Source organism: Dromaius novaehollandiae, chromosome 2, assembly GCF_036370855.1.
Source record: "Dromaius novaehollandiae isolate bDroNov1 chromosome 2, bDroNov1.hap1, whole genome shotgun sequence".
NCBI lineage: Eukaryota > Metazoa > Chordata > Aves > Casuariiformes > Dromaiidae > Dromaius > Dromaius novaehollandiae.
In genome coordinates, this window is record NC_088099.1 from 15724562 (window position 1) to 15745844 (window position 21283).

General features: G+C 38.7%; 1 protein-coding gene across 12 annotated transcripts in view; it reads left to right on the forward strand.

Moving 5' to 3' along the window:
• Positions 1–21283, forward strand: part of PARD3 (par-3 family cell polarity regulator) — a 465794-nt gene that overhangs the window by 147007 nt on the left and 297504 nt on the right. For all 12 annotated transcript variants that reach the window (XM_064505791.1, XM_064505797.1, XM_064505794.1 and 9 more), the window contains exon 3: positions 14134–14314. In XM_064505791.1, coding sequence (XP_064361861.1) covers positions 14134–14314 — 181 coding nt within the window. The remainder of the gene's footprint in view (positions 1–14133; positions 14315–21283) is intronic.

A 21283-nucleotide genomic window follows, 5' to 3' on the forward strand; every position in this document is an offset into this window, starting at 1 on the left:
GGGATTTTTGAATGTAATGCTCAATTTCTCATTAACTGTCCTCCATTCTCGAGTGTGATGGCTAGCTAGGTTTACTGACTTCTCTAGATACGCTCTGGTTTCCAGAGAACGCCGTTACGGGGCGTTCGTTGGGAAGGGGCTGAGTGACAGCTGCCGTGGAGGAAGCCTAGGGAAGGGACCAGTCAGATGCTACACAAGCAATGGGACTCGGCAGTTGAGAGAAAAGAGAATAAACAGCCAGTTGGCACAGTTGCACTGATACTCTCCATGGTACGACTATTACCCCATCTCTCCTTCCCTCCCTCTGCCCCCAGCTGTTTGCCCCTGCCTACCAAGCTGGCTGAGCCTGTCCTGTGCAGGATGAAGAAAAATGCGCTTCCTCAGGCTGCCCTCAGCTCTGGCTGTGGCTATGTTTTGCTGAAAATATTTTTAAGCAAAAATTTTTTTGATATGTAGTTGCAGATCAACAGAGAATCACCAAACCTTAATCAAATGGACATTAACTTAATAAAATATCATAAGCAGACATGGATATAATCACCTAGCTATGCCATAAGCCTAGGAACAGAGCGAGCGCTCTTTGATTTGCCTTGATTGTATTTTTCTGTATAATTTGCCAAGGGAAGATATTCATTAAAAGAGCCTCCCCAAATGCAAGCTACTTTTCAAGGGCACACATAGCCATAGGTAGCCATGCGTCCCCAAGCTATTGAAAAAGAAAAGTAACTTTTCTTTGTGCTGGGTCATAAAACACTTTTATTTTTTTAGGGAAGGGGTTGGAACATATTTGAAAAAGTTGTTGTTTTTGCTGACAGAATTAAACAAAATTGGGACTAATTTCAAGTCTTGTCTAACATAGCAATCCTGAGTGAAACTAAGGTCTCATAGTGAGCAGGTTAGACCTCAGACTGTTGTAATACTTCTTGGCAATAAGACCAGCCCTCTTATAATCCTCTTTTTTCCTCCTCCCCCTTTTGCCTGTATTGTTCTTTCTCAGAGGAATTTTTTTCTTTCTCTTTGCTACAGCTGTTTTTTTTGCAATGACTAAAGGAATAGTTGCTGTACGTTTATAACGCTAAACAATTGCTATCTGTATCTCTACATGGAAATATATGTATATATCCATACACAGGAATTATTCTCTAAGTGCACCGATGATATAGTTAATAGAGTTATTTGTGAATATATACTAGTAAAATTTAAAGGAAACTATAACTGAAGCAGAACACCTTTAGTTCAGTTAAGTGCCATTCAGAAGAATCTATGTGTTTGTAGGTTTAAAATAAGTAATTTTCTTGCTTCATAAGTCAAACTGCTTGTTTTGTATGACGTTTCTGAATGGAATCCTTGGTAATCAGATTCCACACACGCTTTAAGCTTGTGCAAAATTTAATGAAAAATAGAGTTACTACTGAATATACTGTTTTGCCAGCTCAACAAAAGATGTTAAGTTCTGCATATTTTTGCATAATAAAGATAAGTGTTGACAGTGTAATGATCCATTTGGTGCAGATAAAATCATGAATGATTTTAATAACCCTACAACAATATTTGAGTTCAGTGTGACATACAGAAACTTCAAACAGAGACAGCGTAGCCCGATGTCCTGGTATGGTATGCCAGCTACTTACAACCTTAATTTTTCTAGGAGAGAAAAGAGGGGGAACAAAGGCTAGACCAGCCCGGAGGAGACAGGGAAGGATTAGGATGTCTAAAGAATGGAAGGGATCTATTTGGAAGTTTCCAAAGAAGTCTTTATCCACAAGTTAAAGATAACCTGTTTTGGCAGAGCTTCTATCTCCTTCCCTGGTCTGGGTAACTTATTTGTACTCTATGTTGGAAAATGCGTTTGTATTTATGGGGTCAGTCAAGTTAAGGGTTACAATACAGTGCTCCCAAGTTTGTTAACCTGAAATGGTTATGCATGCAGACAATTTCTCCTTTGAGCGTTAGAGGAGAGGATGAAAAAAAATCTTTTTTAAAAGTAATTTTGGGGTGCATCTAGTGATGTAGGTGCACGGCATGCTGGATCCCAACGTAAAGGGAGAGCGCTGTGCAGTAGGGGACTGCTCTCTGCGGAGGAATCAAGAAGCATGTTCTGGTGTAAAGGACTGTTGAAAAAATATTAGGGATCTCCTTTGCTGTTCAGTCCTGTTTTGCAGAGACAAAAACGTTTGATTTCAAGTGAATGTGTTTTGAAATTGGATGTGATGATATTAACGAGCTAGTTTCTTTCTGAAGTCCTCCGTTGTTGCTCTCCATTTCTTCCTGCTGTCATCTTGTTCTGTCAGTGTTTATTTTCAAAAGCAATTGGAGGTCAGATCTGAAAAGTAATCAGACAGCTTTTAAAAGCAGACTCTCAAAAATATCTTGGTATCTAATTTCTACTGATTTTAACAGGAATAATTATGTGAGGTGCCTTTCTGCAACCTTAGCTGCCAAGTTGTCTTTGAAAAGCTGCCCCCAGATCCTTTTGAAACGATTGTGGTGTTAGGAGGCTCGGTTTTAGTGAAGGTCTTTGGGATCAGTTATTATGTCGCTTAACTTGCTGGTGTCTTGTGTGAAATAAACACAGGCCCTGTCCCTTCCTAGCAGGTTGCTGTGCATGATAGATGGATAGACTTCTGGATGTGGGTCCTTATATTTTTCCTTCGTGCAGAGGTTACTATAGTTCCGTCAGCAATAGAAACCCTAGAAATGTTTAGGAAGAAGGTACTATTGCCACTGTTGGGATCCTCTCCCTTTCTGCTCTCTGAAACATTATGGAATCACAGAATGGCTGAGGTTGGAAAGGACCTCTGGAGATCATCTAGGCAAACCCCACTGCTCAAGCAGGGTCACCTAGAGCACATTGCCCAGAACTGTGTCCAGACAGCTTCTGAATATCTCCAAGGATGGAGACTCCACAACCTCTCTGGGCAACCTGCTCCAGTGCTCAGTCACCCTTGGTCACCTAACGAGGGTCTCTTGCTGAAGGACGTCCCAGCTCCACGCATGGCCGCAGACCAGCCCTGGGGAGCCAGGGACAATGTCTCGGCATTGCCGCAGGAGAGGGGCAACCTCTGCACGCCTCCCAGGCACCTTGCTTAACACAGCCACGGGCTCTGCTGACACAAGCATCTCCCAAAACAGCATTACGTATTTTACTCTTTGTTTTATAAGGATAGTCCTAATGGACTGTAGGTTAAGTTACATTGTTTTCATTGCTGTTATATTTTAAAATAAAATACTCAATATAAAATGTTTGTCGCAAGGGAACACGCAGTTGTTTACATTTAAGACTGTTTTTGGAGCCTTGTTAAAGAAAGGAAGGCATGAATTATTGCCTAATATATTGACTTTCTTGTTATTATGCACAGAAAGAAGAATTTAATTATTGACTGTTGTTTTAAAATGCCAGAAATGTCTCTTTGACATTTGTTAATACTAGATAATGAAGTTAGCTAAAAAACCCACACCTATCTCATTGTTTTTAAGGCCTCTGAAAAGTTTCTTGCAACAAAAGAAAGTGTTATACTAAAGGCAAAAGGTACATAGAGTTTTACCTTTTGAATAGACCTTGACAGTTGATTTAAAATAGGTCTAATTTAATAGATATTGTATTGCACACCAAAGATAATTTAGGCTAATGTCAAGGACAAGCGTTATCTATTCCTTTGTTGTAGTGAGGTATTGAAATAATGAGTGGAACAGAAGGGAATCAGGAAATGTTTGAAGTTTTTCATCTGTGTCTCTAGATGGGTATTTTTAATCACATTCTCCTGGCTTTTGCATGCAAATTACACTGAACAGCACATAGTATAAAAATTAGCAGTTGTATTTTACAAAATCTATTTTCTTGAAGTTTAATAAGCTTGCAAAGATTGGTCTACATTTTAACTAACTGGATACCTTTTGTACCTCAGCTAAAATTACAATCTTAGATTTTAAATGCTGCTGTTTTGATCCTGTAACAGAGGAATTGAAAGCCTTTTTTTTTTTTTTTTTTTTTTTTTTGGAGGTTTCTGAAACCATTTTTTCTCAGTGCTCAAGGACTGCAGCTCCCAATGACAGCTGAGACAACTGTTAAGATTTAATACATCTTTATTTCAGCAATATATCTTGCCATGTGGCACCAGCCCCTCTAATAACCTCAGTGTCTGGATTACTTACTGCATAGCGTCACTGCTTAACTGCTGACCTCCATGTCAGGAATAAAACACAGAACTCCTATATGGCCCATGCTGTTGACTTGAAAATCTGCTGACCTGCAAAGTCATCCGGTACCCACAAGCTCAGCTGAATGGGGAACAATCAGGGTGTCTTTTAGCAGCTCGCCCTCTTCAGAAAAGGAGGCAGAATTTTATAGTGCACTCAAAAAATGTGCATCGCTTCCAAAGTAATATTAACAACGTTGCCCTGGGTGTAGTGCACATATATTCATTTGTGCTGAGGGAGCAGAAGTGGAAGAGCTGAAAGTGGCTTATTCATGTACTCAGACGTGTACCTCCTACTTTCCAAGCAGAGCGCTTTCTTTTAGACCATGATTTCTTTATGCATCTCTTTAAGGCAAGAATAGGTATATATTTTCCTATTTCTTTTCAAAATGAGCTAAAGAGATAACATTGCAAATCATATATTGTAGTAATTTTTCAGAGCACATCCTGAGTCTCGAATAAGAGGGCTGTTTTTACAAAGAGGTTTTAGAAGAAGTATCCTCTGTATGAACTGAGAATTTAAGGAAATAGCATGCTGGCATTGTACTCTACATGCTTTCAAAGGAAGATTCAATGAAGAAACAACCCATTGCAAAAACCATGATTCTGATTTAAGGCAAAGGTATTTTCCCTGGTTGTTCTCATATCCCAACTGAGTATGGAATTAAGTATTTTGTTTTCTGCTGTGGGGAGGGACTATATCAACTGAAAAAGCCAGCTTCTGGTTATAATATGTTCATTTTTGCTGAGAAGCATGTAAGAAAAAGAACTAAAAGAGATTGTTTAAAGAAGGAAAGAGAGAATGAGAGAATGACAGGATGAGAATATGAGAATGTTTTTCTCCATTCTTTCAGTCTCAGCTTAGCAGTGGTTTTGTGTAGAGTTATATGCCCTGGAATCTCTTCTCCCATAATTTTAATCAAATAATTTACTGTTACAGTGATGTAATGTTTGTACTTTTTGAAGTCTGGATGGCCAAACCCTTCCTCACAGAGACAGGAGTGGAGCTATGGAATTTGCCCACTCTTTTGCCCGCATGTAGCTTAATAGCCTCTGGTACCAGTGATGGCTGAATTCGGTTGTTAGTTCCATTGAGAAGAAAAGGACTGGTAGTTAATTCGTACTGATTATGGAGCCTTCCTTAGTGTTATTGGTTAAAAATAACAACAGAAACGCAGCATTTAGGAGTATGAGTTAATGTCACAAACTAGAGCTTTTGCCTGTTCCTGGCCCAGGTGAGTGTGCCCTACTTAAAAGAAGCTTGTCTACCTGCATCTTTAGTCTTCTTCCAGTCATGTCAGCTTCAGGATACGTAGACTGCTTCTGCTGTGTGCCAGGGATGCCATTTAGCCAGTTCAGACCAGCTGGGTTCTCTGGCTGTAGGAGATGGCAAAGGTAAATGTCATCTTGGGCAGTAGGAGATGCTTGGTGACAGTGGCCAGCATCCTAGTCTGGTATTGGACTTGCTGTGTACATGCAGTAGGTTTGGCAGGGCGAGCAGCTCAGAAGGACTTTGCAGAATACTCATTTTGTGAATGCTGCATGCATACTTGCATCTGGCAGACCACACAGGGACACTGGCAGCTGACTCTTGGGACAGTACCTGATACAGGCCTGGTATATCAGGTATACTCTAGGTCTGAGGTAACAGAAAAGCAAATCCAGCCAACTTGACAAGCAGCTCAGTGGCAGCTACCTCTAATAGCCATGCAATGACTTTAACACTCTTTGGCAACCTTGGTACTTGGTCTAAACTTCAGCCTGGCTTAACCCATTGAGGTCAAGTAGAGAACAATTCAGACAGGATATGCACAAAATACTTGCCAGGGTGTCATAATCATGTTGGCTTTTAGTCTCTAGCTCAACAATAGAGGGTTGCAGGGAGAAGGAGGGAAAAATGTATTCTAAAAATAGCCTGGGAACTTACAGTATAGAACCTAAAACAGCATTTAATTCCTGCTGGGAGAAGATTATATTGCAATTTAATATTGATTCTAGAATTTCTCAGATCAAAGCACCCTAGAAAATAAATAATCAAAAGAAATGCTTTAATAATAAGCATATTTATTTATTTCAGAATCATCGCTTAGATTTGAAGTTAATAAAGCAGAAGATTCTTAAACTATCTGTAAAATCAAAGAATCCTTTGAAGTAATAGATGAGTCCTGATCTTGCAAATATAATTTAACTTGGTATGTTGAGCTGCGAAAGTGAAGGGTATTTACTTAATCAGCAGATTTGAGAATGACTTTCAATTAGACCTATGATATTTTTTCCAGTGGGAATTATTCTACATCATAGGTTTTTGAGGGGGCAGATTATATTCAATGGATTGTGTTCAGCAAAGGCAAATGCAAAGTCCTGCATTGGGACTGGAAAGACCCCACGCAGCAGTGCAGGCTGGTAGCAGCTCTGCAGGAAAACATGTGGCAATGACATGTTGCACATGAGCAGTGGTGTGCCTTGGTGGCACCAGCAAGAGTATAGCCAGCAAGTTGAGTAGGTGATTGTGCCCCTCTGCTTCTGGTGTATTTTGGCCTCCCAATACAAGAAAGACGCTGATGTACTGGGTCAAGCCTAGCAGAGGCCACCAGGATGACTAGTTGGCTGGAGGACATGACATGGACACAGAGGCAGAGAGATCTGGGCTGGTTTAACCTGAAGAAGAGAAGCCTTTGGTACTGTCGTGTGCCATTACCCAATGCGCAGCATTCCCTCTACACCTACAGCTACAGAAAAGATGGAGCCCGACTTGTCTCAGTCTGCACAGGGTTAGTACCAGAGGCAAAAGCTGCAACAAGGGAGATTTCAAGTCAATATAAGCAAAAAGAATTCTTTAAAACGAGGGTATTCAAACACAGAAACAGGTTGCCCAGGGAGGTTGTGGAGTCTCTGTCCTTGGAGATATTCCAAATCTGACTGGACTGATCTGAGTAGCCTGCTCTAGCTGGCCCTGCTTTGACCAGGGCTTGGGCTAGGTGATCTCCAGAAGTGCCTTCCAGCATATATTATTCTATGTTTCTATAGAAACTTATATTTCTGTATGGTTCACATAAGATCTAGTACAAAGAGTTAATCTGATAGTAGAATCTGACCCTTAAAATGACTTTTGTATTTTTTCAAAATCTTTTTTCTTTTTGTTTTTGGAAAAACTTATAAGTTAAGAATTCAAATAAATTGCAGTAATGCTTTTAAAAGAATATAGGCTGTTTTGCTCCCCTCTAGCTACATCATTTTGAAATTTAGTTATTAAAAGACATGTCTGACTTCATGACTGATGTTAGTTAATTAGAATAGGTAAAGACCATTTCTTGAAATTGCAAAGGTTTGTTGTTTGTGTTTGAGTTTGTCTAAAATTTAAAGTGTGCTTGCCCTTTTTCTTCCTTTAAAATGTTGGGTGATGTGTAAGTCTGTGTTGAGAGGACACTGAGGTTGGACTTATAGCACAGAATGCCTCTTAGAAGCTGCTGGTTTTGCTCTTTGTTTTTTTGTTTGTTTTTTTTTTAGGTGTGATCAGTAATGCATAATTTGTTAAAATGCTTTTTTTCCCCCTGTATTTCCTCTTACCAGTCCATTGAAACAGTAGTTATATTAAAATGGCTTTTAATGAGCCATGTAGAAAAGTGAAGCTCAAGGAATGATAAGTATTTAGGTCTGCCACTGTGTCATTAAAGTCAGTTCAGTCATCAGAAAGCCTACATATTGATTTCATAGTTAGTTTACTTCCTATCTAAATAATAATTGGCTACTACCTTGTTAAATATTTTCCTGATTTTGTGTTTTCTCCTCTTATACTCATCTGTTCATTCACACGTGAAGCAACTTGTTAGTATTTCAGGATGTTTTGGAGTCTGAGGTGCCATTAGCTGAAATTTGATTTACTGCTGGGCCATATTAAACAAGTGCTTTTTAGTTCTGCATTGTCGTATTGGTTGAGGAACATGAAGACTGTTTTGCTTACAGCTGGGTATTGCCAGCTCTAAAGAGGTGCTGTAGGAATCTGTTTATATTCCCCGGGAATCTGCTTTGGTTATGCTTATTGCAAAAGGTGTATTTAGTTACGTGATTGACTTGCTAATTCCTAGCACAGGTTTGCTTGAGACTGCATAACACCCTGGAAAAGTCTTTTGCTGTGGAAAGAATACCAGTCATGGCCTTGTTAAGTCTTCTGCCAGTCTTCCCCAGGTCCTCCTCCTAGGTGCTTGCTGCATGCCAAAGCGTGTGTCAAGCTCTGATTAAATTGAATTCTCTTACATCCACAGATCAGGTGGCTATCTAAAAGTTTGTGCAGAAAGAGACATTGCATTGGAATTGTTGGACAGGGCTTAGCTTAGCCCTCTGACGTCAAGTTTTAAAGGAAATAGTCTTGAAGCATCCATTTTAGCTGGAAATATATTGACAAGGCTAGTTTAGATTTTAGAATCTTATTTGGACCATCAAAATCTCTCTCCTCAAGGTCTGAAGTCTCCTATGAAAAAGTCATTCAGTTCAGTTATTAGAATCAAGATTTTCTCTGGGCTAAGGACAAATTGAGAATGAGAATTGTTGCCAGTGTCAACACCCCATCAGGGGTATTAACGGTACTGTTTCTCTGAGCTGCCGTAGAAATGCTCTGCTCTGTATTCTGTTGGAAGCAGAAAAATAATCAGTTATGTGAAAGGCAATTTCATATCCTAATGGCCATCCTGCCGGAGAAGATATGCAGCATCAATTCCAGACCAGCAGAACAACTGTGAAAATGGAGACCACATCTGGAAACTGCTGTACGGGCTAGGAAAGGAAGTGTACAATTCAGCTAGAGGAATCGAGGCATTTCTGGTTACTCAACAAATAGCACTGCAGAGTAGTTTGTCTCTGAACAATGGAACAAATTGGGGATGTCGTTGTGCGAAAATATATGATAAGCATCCTTGTGAGCAGAAAATACTTTTTTTTAATGGCCCTTAATCAATCAAAAAGATAAGTGATTGTAGTTTCACTTCATGATAAAAAGAGTGGACAGGAAAATGCAGAGGATATGAAAACCAGAGGATCATTTGCTGTCCTTCTGGTGTGAAAATAGAGCTGTAATCCCACCTGATCTTGAAATAACAGTCTGAGAAAGCTTTACTTCTGATAATGTCTATACCTGAGATAGTATCAAATTCATCAATATAGATTACAGAAAAATTTTTAAATTTTGGGAAGTCACTTAGGATGAATAAAATTCAGGTGGTCTTTTTGGCAATCCTGTTTGTGTTAGGAGACAAAGAAACAGAGCAAAAATTTCTAGCTTTATGAATTTTGTGAAGTAGGAGGTTTCTGATTTTGTTGCAGGGAGAGATGACATAATTGCACCGTTTGATAGTGATGAATTGTTTTATATGCTCTTAGTAATTAATGAAAATGTAAACAACCATGGCTGGTGTGTGAACATTTTTTATTCAGTTAATTAACATTCAAGTACTTAGACTAGTCTATTAATTAAGACTGCATATGTGTTTAGTCATTTCTAATATACTTTAGAATAGAAGAATATTGTAAAAATAAATGTTGGAATTCAGACTGCGGATGCTGTGGTCAATAATCAAAATCAATCATCCTTCTTGCTTTTCATTTTATTATTTAAGTAAACATAACCTGATTAGTATGATATCAGTCTTGGACAAAGTAATAGAAAAGCTCATAGTGGTATCCCTTTCAGAAAGAACTAAAGGTAGGAGGATAATTAATGCCATACAGCATGATTTCTTGGAGAGTCGGTCAGATGTATTGTTGGTTATAGAGAACTGACTGCAGTGATCTGACAGAACACAGTCCTCCAATCTCAAAGGTAGTGAGATTTCAGTATAAAACTTTGTTTCAATATCTCAGGCCACAGAATCAAAAAAGTAAGTTCTTTGTAAGCAATTTTCTTGATGGAGATAGTGTACTTAGTCTCATTAATTAAATTGTCTATTCTCTTTTTCCTTTTTGCTGTTTACTTTAGAAATGGTCCTTATAGGCCTAAAGAGAAACGTATCAAGCTGTAACTGGTTTTAAAACTATACTTTGCTTTTTTTTTCTCTCTCGCAAGGATGATGGTAGCAATAAGAAAAGCCGTCAAAATGTACTAAGGATCCCAAGCACGTTCTTCATCACTGGAAATATTGTTGGGCTTTACTGCAATTCCTTGCGTGTTTATTTTCTAAAATTGCTGTTGATCAAATACTGAATCCAGTTGCTTTTAAAAAATCATATATTTTATTCAAAGTTCATATGAAATTACTTGAATTTCTTACATTGGAGTTTAAAAATAGGAATATTCTGTGTTTTATGCATACTGACCTTTTGAAGATGATTTACTCTGATTTCATTGCTGAAATTGAATGACTTTCTGTAGCTATTGTTCTTGTATTTGCAAGTGGTAATAAATATGTGAAACTTCTTTTTTTTAACACTACTATACGCTCACACTAGGGACCAAATTCATAACCTGTTTAAATTGGTGATTCTTCTATGCCAGCTTAAATTGATGAAGAATGTAGATCTGTACTGAAACCTCCTTTCTGTTGTTTTGCCATGTTATAATTAGAAATGCAAACATGTCAGTCTAGGTTAAGACTATCACTTATTAAGTTTGTTTTGGGATAACAAAGTAGTTTGTTGCTACTAAATTTTATTTTCAGTCGCAAATTTTTTAGATCAGTGATTGAAAAATGGAAACCATGTGTCCTGTCACCCTGGGTGATAAAACCCCCTATAGCCTGTTAGCCATGCGGCCAGTTCTTTGATGCTAGCAGGTTCAGGTCCCATGGGTTGGGGGATGTACTCTTTGTCAATCTGATATTTAAAACCTATCGAAATAGGTTTACCATTGAGGGTAAGGCTGATCAAAGCTGATCTGGTAAGCTGTCTTAGATGCTGTGTCAAATTAATACCATCTATTTGGCCTTTAAACATGCCTGGGATCTCACCATTTTTCTCCCTGGCATAATGCAATGTTTCTTGCTGAGGAGCTTCTTGTGTGGGTCCTGGTCTGGTGTGACCTGCCACAGTGGCTCCTTCAAGTAGTCATCAGGTGTCTCTAAAAGCATGGTTTTTGTTTTGTTTCTTGTGCTTGCAGAATAGCAGTTGAGGTGTAGTGAGGTGGTAAGATCACTTCACTGGTTTCACATGGGAAATTTGGGACAGAACTACCCAGAACATACATAGTGGAGCAGGGCATATGGAGGAAGCCCCACACTTCTGTATGCATTACTTTGTATGAGTGCACTGTGTAAACATCTATTGTGTGGCTAGCAGGTAGACCACTCTGGGTGTAGGATTTGTGTGTGTTATGGTAGCTGGTTTGCATAACCACAGTGTTCATGTCTTCTGGGCTTCCAGAATTTCAGAAGTGTATAAGCCTTAAATTGTTCCTGAAAAAATTTCCCTTGGGGAAAACCAAAATGTGTTGGAGAAATCAAAAATTAATACTCCGTATCAGCATGCAGTGGAAGATGTTTTGTCTGTCTTTTGTTTCCATAACCTGTCATTCAGCTCTGGAAAATCAGGATCCCATACTGTGTCTGTTTAGTTAAAGTCTTCCAGTCCTGAAGACTTTCTAGGTAGTTATTAGGGAAGGAGGGTGAATACTACCTTTGTAAAACTCTTGTTTTGCAAACAACTTCCTAACTAGTGTAGCAGTGCTGCTGTAAACCTGTGTTCAATTATAAGCTGCTATTGTAGAATAAAAAGTAGAGCTGATCAGAATTAGAGAGCTTGAACATGGATTATGCTACTTCAAATGTAGCATGAAAAAGTTCATACAACTTGGTATGCTTTTCAGTGGGATTGAAGCCTTTTGAAGGCTAAATGGTGTCAAAATGGTGAGTAACTGAAAAAAATATACAAGATCAAAAGCTAAGCTTGAAATGAGAAACATTGGTTTTTAGATGTTCCGAAGTCATAAAGTTGTAGGCTGACTGGTTGGAATAGGCAAAAAGCTGGAGGCAATTTACAGTAGAGGGTATATATAAATATATACAACAGCATAAATTGAGTAATATTTGCCAACCAGCCTCAATGGAACAGAATGTAATTTTGGAATTAATCTTAATACACGCCTTGTAAAGGGGAAAAAGATTTGATGTTTCATCCTTAGAATTGTTAAATATGTAGCTGTGCTGTATTCTGATACCTTGCCCATTTTTACTTATGGATTAACTTATTTTCAGTTGGTGGGGATTGGTAATTAGCTTGTTATAAACCATCTAATAGAACTGAGTGTTGTGAGTGTAAAGTGTGCTTCCTTTGAGAAATATGCTTCAATTTATGTAAGTATTGGTATTTCTCAATATGTTAGAAAATGAACTTCCTTATACTCTTGAAGTATTGATGTTTTAGATGTTGTCACATCTCTTCTGTTGCTATCCGGTATGTAGGTTTCTCAAGTGTGAAATAATGAATTGTGTATTAAAAACATATTCTAGTTGGCTGATGCTGCCGCCCAGGTTCTCCTGTTACCTGCCTTTCCACTAGTACTGCAGAGAGCACTTACTTTTTACCCACAGTCAGTTCAGTCTTTCTTTTTCACACGTGCCAGAGACTAAACTGCATTAAATACAGAGTTACTGGCAGAAGTTTACTTCTCTCCCCCAATTTCAAAACTAGTCATTAAAAAAAAAAAGTCCGTGTCTGAAGGTATTTCCAAAAACTGAGTTCCCAAACCATTTCCACTTGGGTTTGCAGTTGCAATTTTTAATTTTTACTTACGTTTGTGCAAGTCAGATATGGGACTAATGTTAAAATCAGGATGATGAGACGTCAAACTCACCCCCCAAAAAAGGCAAACCAGAAAAAATATAGAAAATGTTCTCTCTGATTCTTTTAGGTTATAGGAAGCTTCAAGTGTTGTTATAACAAAATAAACAATTTGCAGAGATCAGCATGGGTTTAAGTTGATTTGCTCCATTTACCCTACCAATTTGGACAGAAGAATGTAATGCTTTCTTGGAAATGTCTTTCAAATATTACATTATAGATTAATTTATAGGCTGCAGAATGTTGTTAACCATAAGACTTTTTCCCCCCCCCATCTTGAAAATTAAGTTTTAAAATTAAATGTATGTAAGACCTTGCCTTTTCTCTTTCAGTAGTTCACCAAAGATAAATTGAGAAAGGTTTATTTAAGTTTCAAAAGCATTCACTTACAGTGGAAAAATATCTAAGATTTACAGAAAAATACCATCATGTTTTTCCTATTTCCCTTTCATTGGTGAAACAAGTTTAGTAAATCTTGTTCTATTAAATTAGTGACTTAGCTAATTTTCAAACTGTGCTTGACTTCTTAGACTTGTCTTGGAGAAGCCAATTGCAAACACCCAAAAGTACCTCGGAAAATATGGCTCAGGGAGTTCTGCAAGAGACGTCCACACCTTACATCATAATAACAGATAATAGATTAATAGGTAGCAGATTAACAGATGATATTTCATAGTGATTATACCACTTTAAGGCATGTATTTTGCATGTAGCTTTCAAGGTGTATATTAGCATCATTTCTTCTTGTACAGCTTTATTCCGTGAAGACGCGTTGTTGCTCGTGAGCTGACTTTGTAATGATGATGCGTGTAGAGGTATCAAAACACAGGCAATGACTTCCAGTGCACAGGCACTGGTACTCGGATAGTTTTGTTGCTGGGAAAGATGAAGTGGTTTGCCAGGAAAGGTGCGACTTCTCCTGTCTGGGCTTGGCACCGGCTACCTTGTGGCCCCGAGCGTTGGCCTCTGCGCCAGTGTCAGAGCTGTCCACCCTTTGGACTTTGCAGTCAACGGCTGTCTTCCCTTGGGCTGATCCAGGCAGTGATTTGAGCCTCTGCTGATAGATATTTCTTGTTGTTTGATGGGAAGAGGGGATGAAATGCTGATCTACAGCAGCACTTTGGTGTTGCTGCAATTTTTTTTTCTAATGGTAGATTAAATTTGTCATTTGCAGCTCGTAGCTGTGTTTGATGAGCAAGATCCGCACCATGGAGGTGACGGCACCAGCGCCAGCTCGACGGGCACGCAAAGTCCCGAGATTTTTGGCAGCGAGCTTGGTTCCAACACAGCTTCGGCCTTTCAGCCTTATCAAGCAACAAGTGAGATTGAGGTCACACCTTCAGTCCTCCGTGCAAGTAAGTACGCGTTCGCAGTGTCTCCACATGTTTCATCTTCATTTACAAGGATGTCAAGTACTGTTACCCATTTGTGCTACTGGGAATATGATTCATTATCTGACCTTATTGAAAGCTGATCAAAATTGAGAAGCTGCATAAATGCTTGTTGGATGCAAGTAAATAAATCTCTCTACTTTAATAGATTAGTTCTAAGCTGCTTTTAGCAGCAATAAGCTCTGTATGTCCTCCCAGTTTAAAACTATCCTGCACTGAAAATTATGGCAAAATGTCCAAATGAAGTTGCTGCATGGTGTGACTTTCAGTTTGCCAGTTTTATTCTATTTAATGATGAAGAAAATGGTAGAAAGAAACTAAAAATAGGAGCATATTCTACTAAACCTTGGAAGGTTACGCTTGTCACCTCTCAGTAAAAACACCTGGTGATGCATACATTTACTGTGTTGCAATTTTTTTTTCTTTTCCAAAATAAACCATAGCTAGGAACATCCTCTTATTTATTTATTTGAAAGTGGAGAAGATTTGTTTCAAAACCATGAAGTAGGAATTATATATCTACAGTTACTTTTCATACAGAATCTATGAGTATTTTAATTTATTAAAAGGGGAAAAGGGCTAAACGACTACTTACTATGCAGTTTTTACTGCTGTTAAAAGTACCATGCAAGCAAGAAAAAATGTTAGATAAAGCATTGTGCCCCTCTTTATTTGTAGCATCTATCCTTTTGTTCATTGAAGCTTTGAAAAGTTTTTTAGGAATAATTTTTCCCTTTTGTAGGGTTCACCCTTAATCTTTGTTAGATCTCTCTAGTAGTGATTTCCTCCTAGAAATTTCTTAGCAGAAATTAATATAAATAAGTCCTTTGATATTCTACAGAAATAGCATTTTAACCATTATTTCTTTAATTCCCTAGAGATTACTTTTCTCTAGGTGTTCTTTTAATGGATAAAATGTTGTATTAGGGTATGTAGTTAAATAATCAGTTAAAAACACATATGGAAAAGTTAGAACTGTCTGTGAAGTTCTATGGGGTTTTGTACCAGAGAATTTTCTGTAAAGCAGGGAATAGCATTTGAAAGTTAGCTTATATATAGGTGAAAGTATATCTTTTCAAACTATAGCCATGTTTTTTTAGGATACAGAATTAAATTAGGGAGAGGAATAATGGCAGATGACAACAAAGGAGAATCCAGGAATTTCAGGACACTTCAGGTTTGCTGTCACTAGCGTATGCAACTGCTAAGTGTGTGTCTTATTTCTATGCATAAGCCAAAAACCTGTCTCCTGGGTTCTCAGCACAGGGTGATTTCGAACAGACAAATGCATACAAATTTTCTCCTTAGCATGATTATCTGGTATATTATTCAGGACATTGATCTTAGTGCATCAAAATCATATAGCACAGATAAAATTCAATGATATATTGGACAGCTCACTTATCTTCAGTGTCATTCTGGGAAATACATGCAACTCTTAGCCTGTTCACTGCTTGTTAAAGTGACCAAAAATGCTTTGAGACCCTGCAATAATAAGGTCTGTAGGCATGCAGAAGACTTTTAACAATGTTGATAAGAATTATAGCTCTTTTGATACTTTTTGTAAAAGCATGCAAAAATAAAACATGTGGGAGAATTTGTCATAAATATGTTAATACAGATCAGAGGTGTTCCCCTATCTAATGTTTTGGGGTTTTTTTGGTGTTGACAATAGATGTATTTTGTTTCTAAACATTCCAAACAACAGGCTTAGAATCCCAGTCCAGTAATACTGTCCTGTATTGAACATAACTATTTCAAGAATTTCATTTAAATATACATTGAAAATGGAAATAATATCCCTATTGTATTTCCTTTATAACTTGTGAAGTGAAGCATAGCATACAAATGGTATTCTCAGTATTTCAAATAATTATCTTCTTACTGTGTAAGTTCTATTCAGCAAATAAAACCCATCCAGTTTTGTGGTAGATGCAGATCCTGATTATTACATGTTGACAAGGTCATATATCTATTAATTGGATTGGAGATGGGATACAAAATTGCTGTAATTATTGTAATTTTCTAGCTAATTGCAGGGTTGGCGGTGAATATTTTACTTCTAACAAATGAAAAACAGTATTCCATCTGAAATTGGTTTATAGCATTTTAGACATTTTGTTTTACATCTCTGGTGCTTTTTGCTCGCAAGCTGGGCTCCGTTCCTCAGCAGTTTGCAGAAGCACTTACAGAAGTGTAGCTTTGTACCGCTCTGCCGGCGCTCACCTGCACTCGCGAGGTGCGTCGTGCTCTCCGGTCTGAGGCGGTATCTAAGCATATTAGCTGGGGCTTAAAGGCCTGCCGAGATTTTCATCTCTTTGTTCTGGTTGCCATGTTACCCCTTTTGTTTGTTTACAGATCACGCCATCGTTCCTCTCCCAGAAAGGGAAAGGTTAGCTAGATCAGGTCCAGCTGGAAAAGTAATATTCATCTGGATTCCCTCTTTTCCCATGCACAAACAGAGCCTGGGCTTTGCTCGGGGCGGGGGGGGGGCTGTCTCAAATTGAATCTTGCCAACTAAATGCTGAAACAAAAGTCATGCTGGTCCACATCTCCTATGTTGTTTTGCACTGTGAAAATGCAATTCATCCATGCAACCCCTTTGTTTATTTATATTTCTTATCTAGCTCTTTCTCCTTTTACTGTTTTTCTGTTACCTAAGGTAAAACTTCTTGTTTTTGTATTTCATCAGTAGAGCTGGACCTTTTTTGTAAGCATACAGTCCACGAGGCATTTTTTGTGTGCCTGCGTGCTTTCTGAGAAGAGGTTGGAAGCTCGCTGCGGAAGATTGTTAAAACAGACCGATGTTTATTCCCTGCTGAAATATAAACTCGAGGCGCAGGTGAAAATTGCCAAACCTAATAAGCAATTTGGCAGATAAGACAGGATGTCAGGCAATGACAGTTCAGCAGCGGGTGCACTGTCTGTGAACCAAGTTGTTTGTTTCACAGTACTGCATTTAAATATCATAAATAAAATCCCTTTTCAACCACATGAGATATTGTGAAAACGGCCTTCTCTTTGTCTGAATTTCCTTTTAAGTTATTTAGGTCTATTAAATAACCCAGGGTGGTCTTAGTTCTTGGTGTTGGCCTGGTTATATGTTACAAATTTCTGTCTTGCAGCAGTTACAGTTAAAAAGCATTTTTAACATATAACTTTATTTGGAAAAAGTATTGGGAGAGAGAGAGAACTGACTTTTTTCACTTTGCAGTGAAGAAGCATAAAGGAGTGGGAGGCTCTTACTTCTTTCTTCAGCTGCCTAATGGGAGGGCTAGAGAATAGGAAGCCAGATGTGCGCAGCGATGGTCAGAGGCAACCAACAGAAGTTGCAATAAGGGCAACTCCAAAGAGATATTTGGAGAAAAAAAACACCATAAAGGGAGAGCAGGTTGTCCAGAGAAGTTGTGGCATCTCTGAGCTTGGAGATGAAACAGAACGTGACTGATGATTGCCCTGGGCAGCCTGATCTAAGTTGGCCTGGTTTTGCAGGGAAAGGTTGGACCAAATGACCTCCAGAGGTCCCTTCCAGCCTCCTAAAGCATGCTGTAATTCTGTGATTGGAAACATACTTAACAAAATGAAAGTGTTTGCTTCTTAAACCTGTTATTTGTAAAGGCAAATGATATTTCTAGTGAAATATTTAACAGACAGTTTTGCAAACATGTTGTGCTGAATTTTTTTTTTCTTCCGTACTGTATGTACAGCTTCCCACTTGATGCATGGTTTGGTATTGTACTAGTTGGTGTCAGTGTGACCTGGTTAAGCTGACCGTGCCTTTCAGGGAAACTGTCACTGTTGTTTGCTGGATGTGTTCTGGTAGCTGTGTCAGCTTCTGGAAAACCAGATACGGGGCTAGCGTAAGGTTTTCTCAGAGGCTGGAGGGTGAGCATCTGACTAAAACGTTGGCCAAAACACAACAACAAATCACTGACTTGAGTCTAACAAATTAACAACAGCTAGCTGAAAATTGCACTCCTGTAATGTATTGCTCAAGTGATCTCTATGATGTGTTTTAGCAAGATTCTTATCATCTCTTTCATATTCTGTTCTCATAAGCAAACTAGGAAAAAACGTGCTAAATGAGAATATTATGAAGTGAGTGCATAGCTGGCTGTAAAGAAGTACTAAAGGGGGAAAGGAGCAAGCAACTTGCTGATGGCTGAACAAAGACGTAAAATTACAGCATGTCACTTGTTCTATAGGTATCTGCGTGCATGCATGTTTCACCCTGCTGTAAGTGCAAGTTTGTTCCTCACAAGTAAGAGTAAGCATGCAGACTTTCACTGTGAATTAGTTGATATATTAGAAGTTCCTGGCCTTTCCTACCTTTGAATTTGTGCATCTGACTATGCCCCCTGAGTAGTTTTTAGTAGCTCACTGACAAATCAGTAGGACATACCAAGTATAGTCCCTGAGGGCTCTCTTAGGTTAAGGACTGTTCAGTATTTTAAATGTGAACTGGAATATAAAAAGCTAAGCTGGAGTTTCAAGCACTTTGGGTGTCAGGGTTTCAGTTCAGCATTCACTTCATAAATTGATAAAATGTCCTGAAATCCATGAGGTGAGTGCAATCGCTACACCTAGAAAGAAAAAGAGGAATTCATTATGCGGCGCTTGGAAAAGGCCAGCGGCACTGTACTGCGCGAAGGATCTGGGCATGACAGCGGGTTGCAAGCTGATAGCTCACGTCCTGTGCCAGTTGCCATACTATGCGCTTCCATCAGAGACACATGCTGTTCTGGGCTCCCTTAAACAGTGCTGTAAAATGGTGGGAGGAATGACTGCATTTTACTCAGCAGCAGGAAGACTTAAGCTGAGTGACCTGCTGTCACGCTAGACTTAAATTGTAAACAGGTTGGAGAGAGTTGAAAGGGAGCAGCAAGAATAAAATGCTTCAAAGACAATGAGCAAGCATTGGAAAAAGTGGTTTATTTAGTTAAGGAAAGATAAAACTGACAGCATCCCAGACTTCAAATGCATGTTCTCCATGTCTGCCAAGAGAAGGACAGTTGACTTTTCTTGGGGATATTCAACTGTGTATTTTCTTTACAGAATGATCGCTAAGCCATTTTCTGTAACTTGTAGGCCTTAAAAACTTTTTTACACCTTGTGTAACAAGCAAGTGTAGTGAGTCTGGTTCAGAGGCATGTGCTCCTCACCGCTGAGTGCTGCCATATGCTGCGCCGCATGGCCGCGAGGCAGCCTGGGAGCTGCAGGATGTGTGCTCAGTCCTGGCTAAGCTCCGACTTGTAACCACAGTTTACACTGTAATCCATCATGAAGGCACGTTGTAAAGACTTGTTGTATGTGTCTTTTCTTAGGATCTCACAATTTGAATGTTCAAAATGTCCAGTACTAAGCAAAACAGTTGAAGGTGTTGGTGCATAAATAAGTGTGTGAATTTCAAGTACCTTAAAATTGCTGTTTTAAATGTGACACCTCAGTTTACTTCTCTGATTTGGTCTAAGTATTTATCTATTGAGTCCCAAATGGATACTCTGAGGATTAATTCATTAATATTTGTAAGCGCCTTTGTTCAAAGGGCTGGAGCAGTGCACGTTAGTATGTTGGCAAAGAACGGCAGAGGTAAGTTCATTCCTGTTGCAGAAATGACTGTGGTTTTGGCACTGTTGTTTGTACCTCTTTGTCTCCTTTGGCGAGCTGTGAGCCAGCCTTGTGTCTGGAAAGCCTGTCATTTCCAAGTGTTGAAGAACTAAGGAAGCATTTAAAAAGGGAGGAAGAGAAAAATGGGTTCATCAAAACAGCCATTTGGAGCTTTGTCAGATGGAATTATCTCTAAGGTTAAATAGCTACTACAGACAGATCCATCCACATTTATAATGAAAGATTATGGCTTAGAGGCAAAGCTTGCTTAAATCAGTGGGAGGTTTCCTGCTGGCTCCAGTGAGCTTTGGATCAGGTCACGTTTTCACTGTAAGTTTCCTTGGTCAGAAACCTTGGTTGGAAGCAGCGTGAAAGTGAAATGTGGGTATTCAGTGTCCACCGGTCCAGTACGGTAACTGGAATGACTCCCAAAAGATTTCATAAGCATTATTCCCACTCCAACTTACTTGCCAGGTTCTACGATGTTTCCTTTACCGTGTTGGATAATATTAAAAGAACCTAGAACGGAGGCTTGCGCTCAGCTGTCGGCAGCTAAATAAGAAAGGTTTCTCATGCACAATATTTTGAGAAGATATAGCAAAGTCTGTTTCCTCACCTTCTGGTGCTCTCGCCATTCAGGAATTCTTACTACACTTATTCCTGTAGCTCTATCATGATGTGATTGTTTTAAAGCCAGAGTTATTGAATCAAAAAATCAGTACCAGGTGCTTCTTTCTTCCGTGAGGCTAAATCTGTCTTCTCTGCAGCACCGTTCTGACTTGAGTGATCTCCAGTTGGAATTTTCTCCAAGTGTCATGTTCTGCTGTTAATTTTGGATTGTTGAGCAGTTTAAAAACTGTGTGTTTTTACTGAGATCTTAACACTTTGGTAAAAACACATGGATTTTAAACTGCTTAAGTTTCTAAATTAACCTTTTATATCTTCATAGTATATCATCAAGTAAAATACTATAGCTTCTACTAGGATTAAAAAAACCCTGGAATCAATAAAGTAAAGTATTTTAGAACTTACTGGATGCTCTAAAGGAAACCTTAGTAACCATTGGGCATTTCAACATTTCATTCCATATGGTGAGATCTTTTTTCTTTGAGCATGGGTAATGGGAATTAAGAAAAACACGGTATTGTACCTGATACAGTATGAATTAATATGGTGGTATTTGAGATCATAGCTGCAGAACAGAGTACAGGAGAGATAATAAAGATTATTAAGACATGAAGTATTCAATTGGAATGTTTTAAGAAGTCAGGCTGGATATTAGTCTGAATTTGACATGTTAAATAGATTTAATGATCACTTGAATAA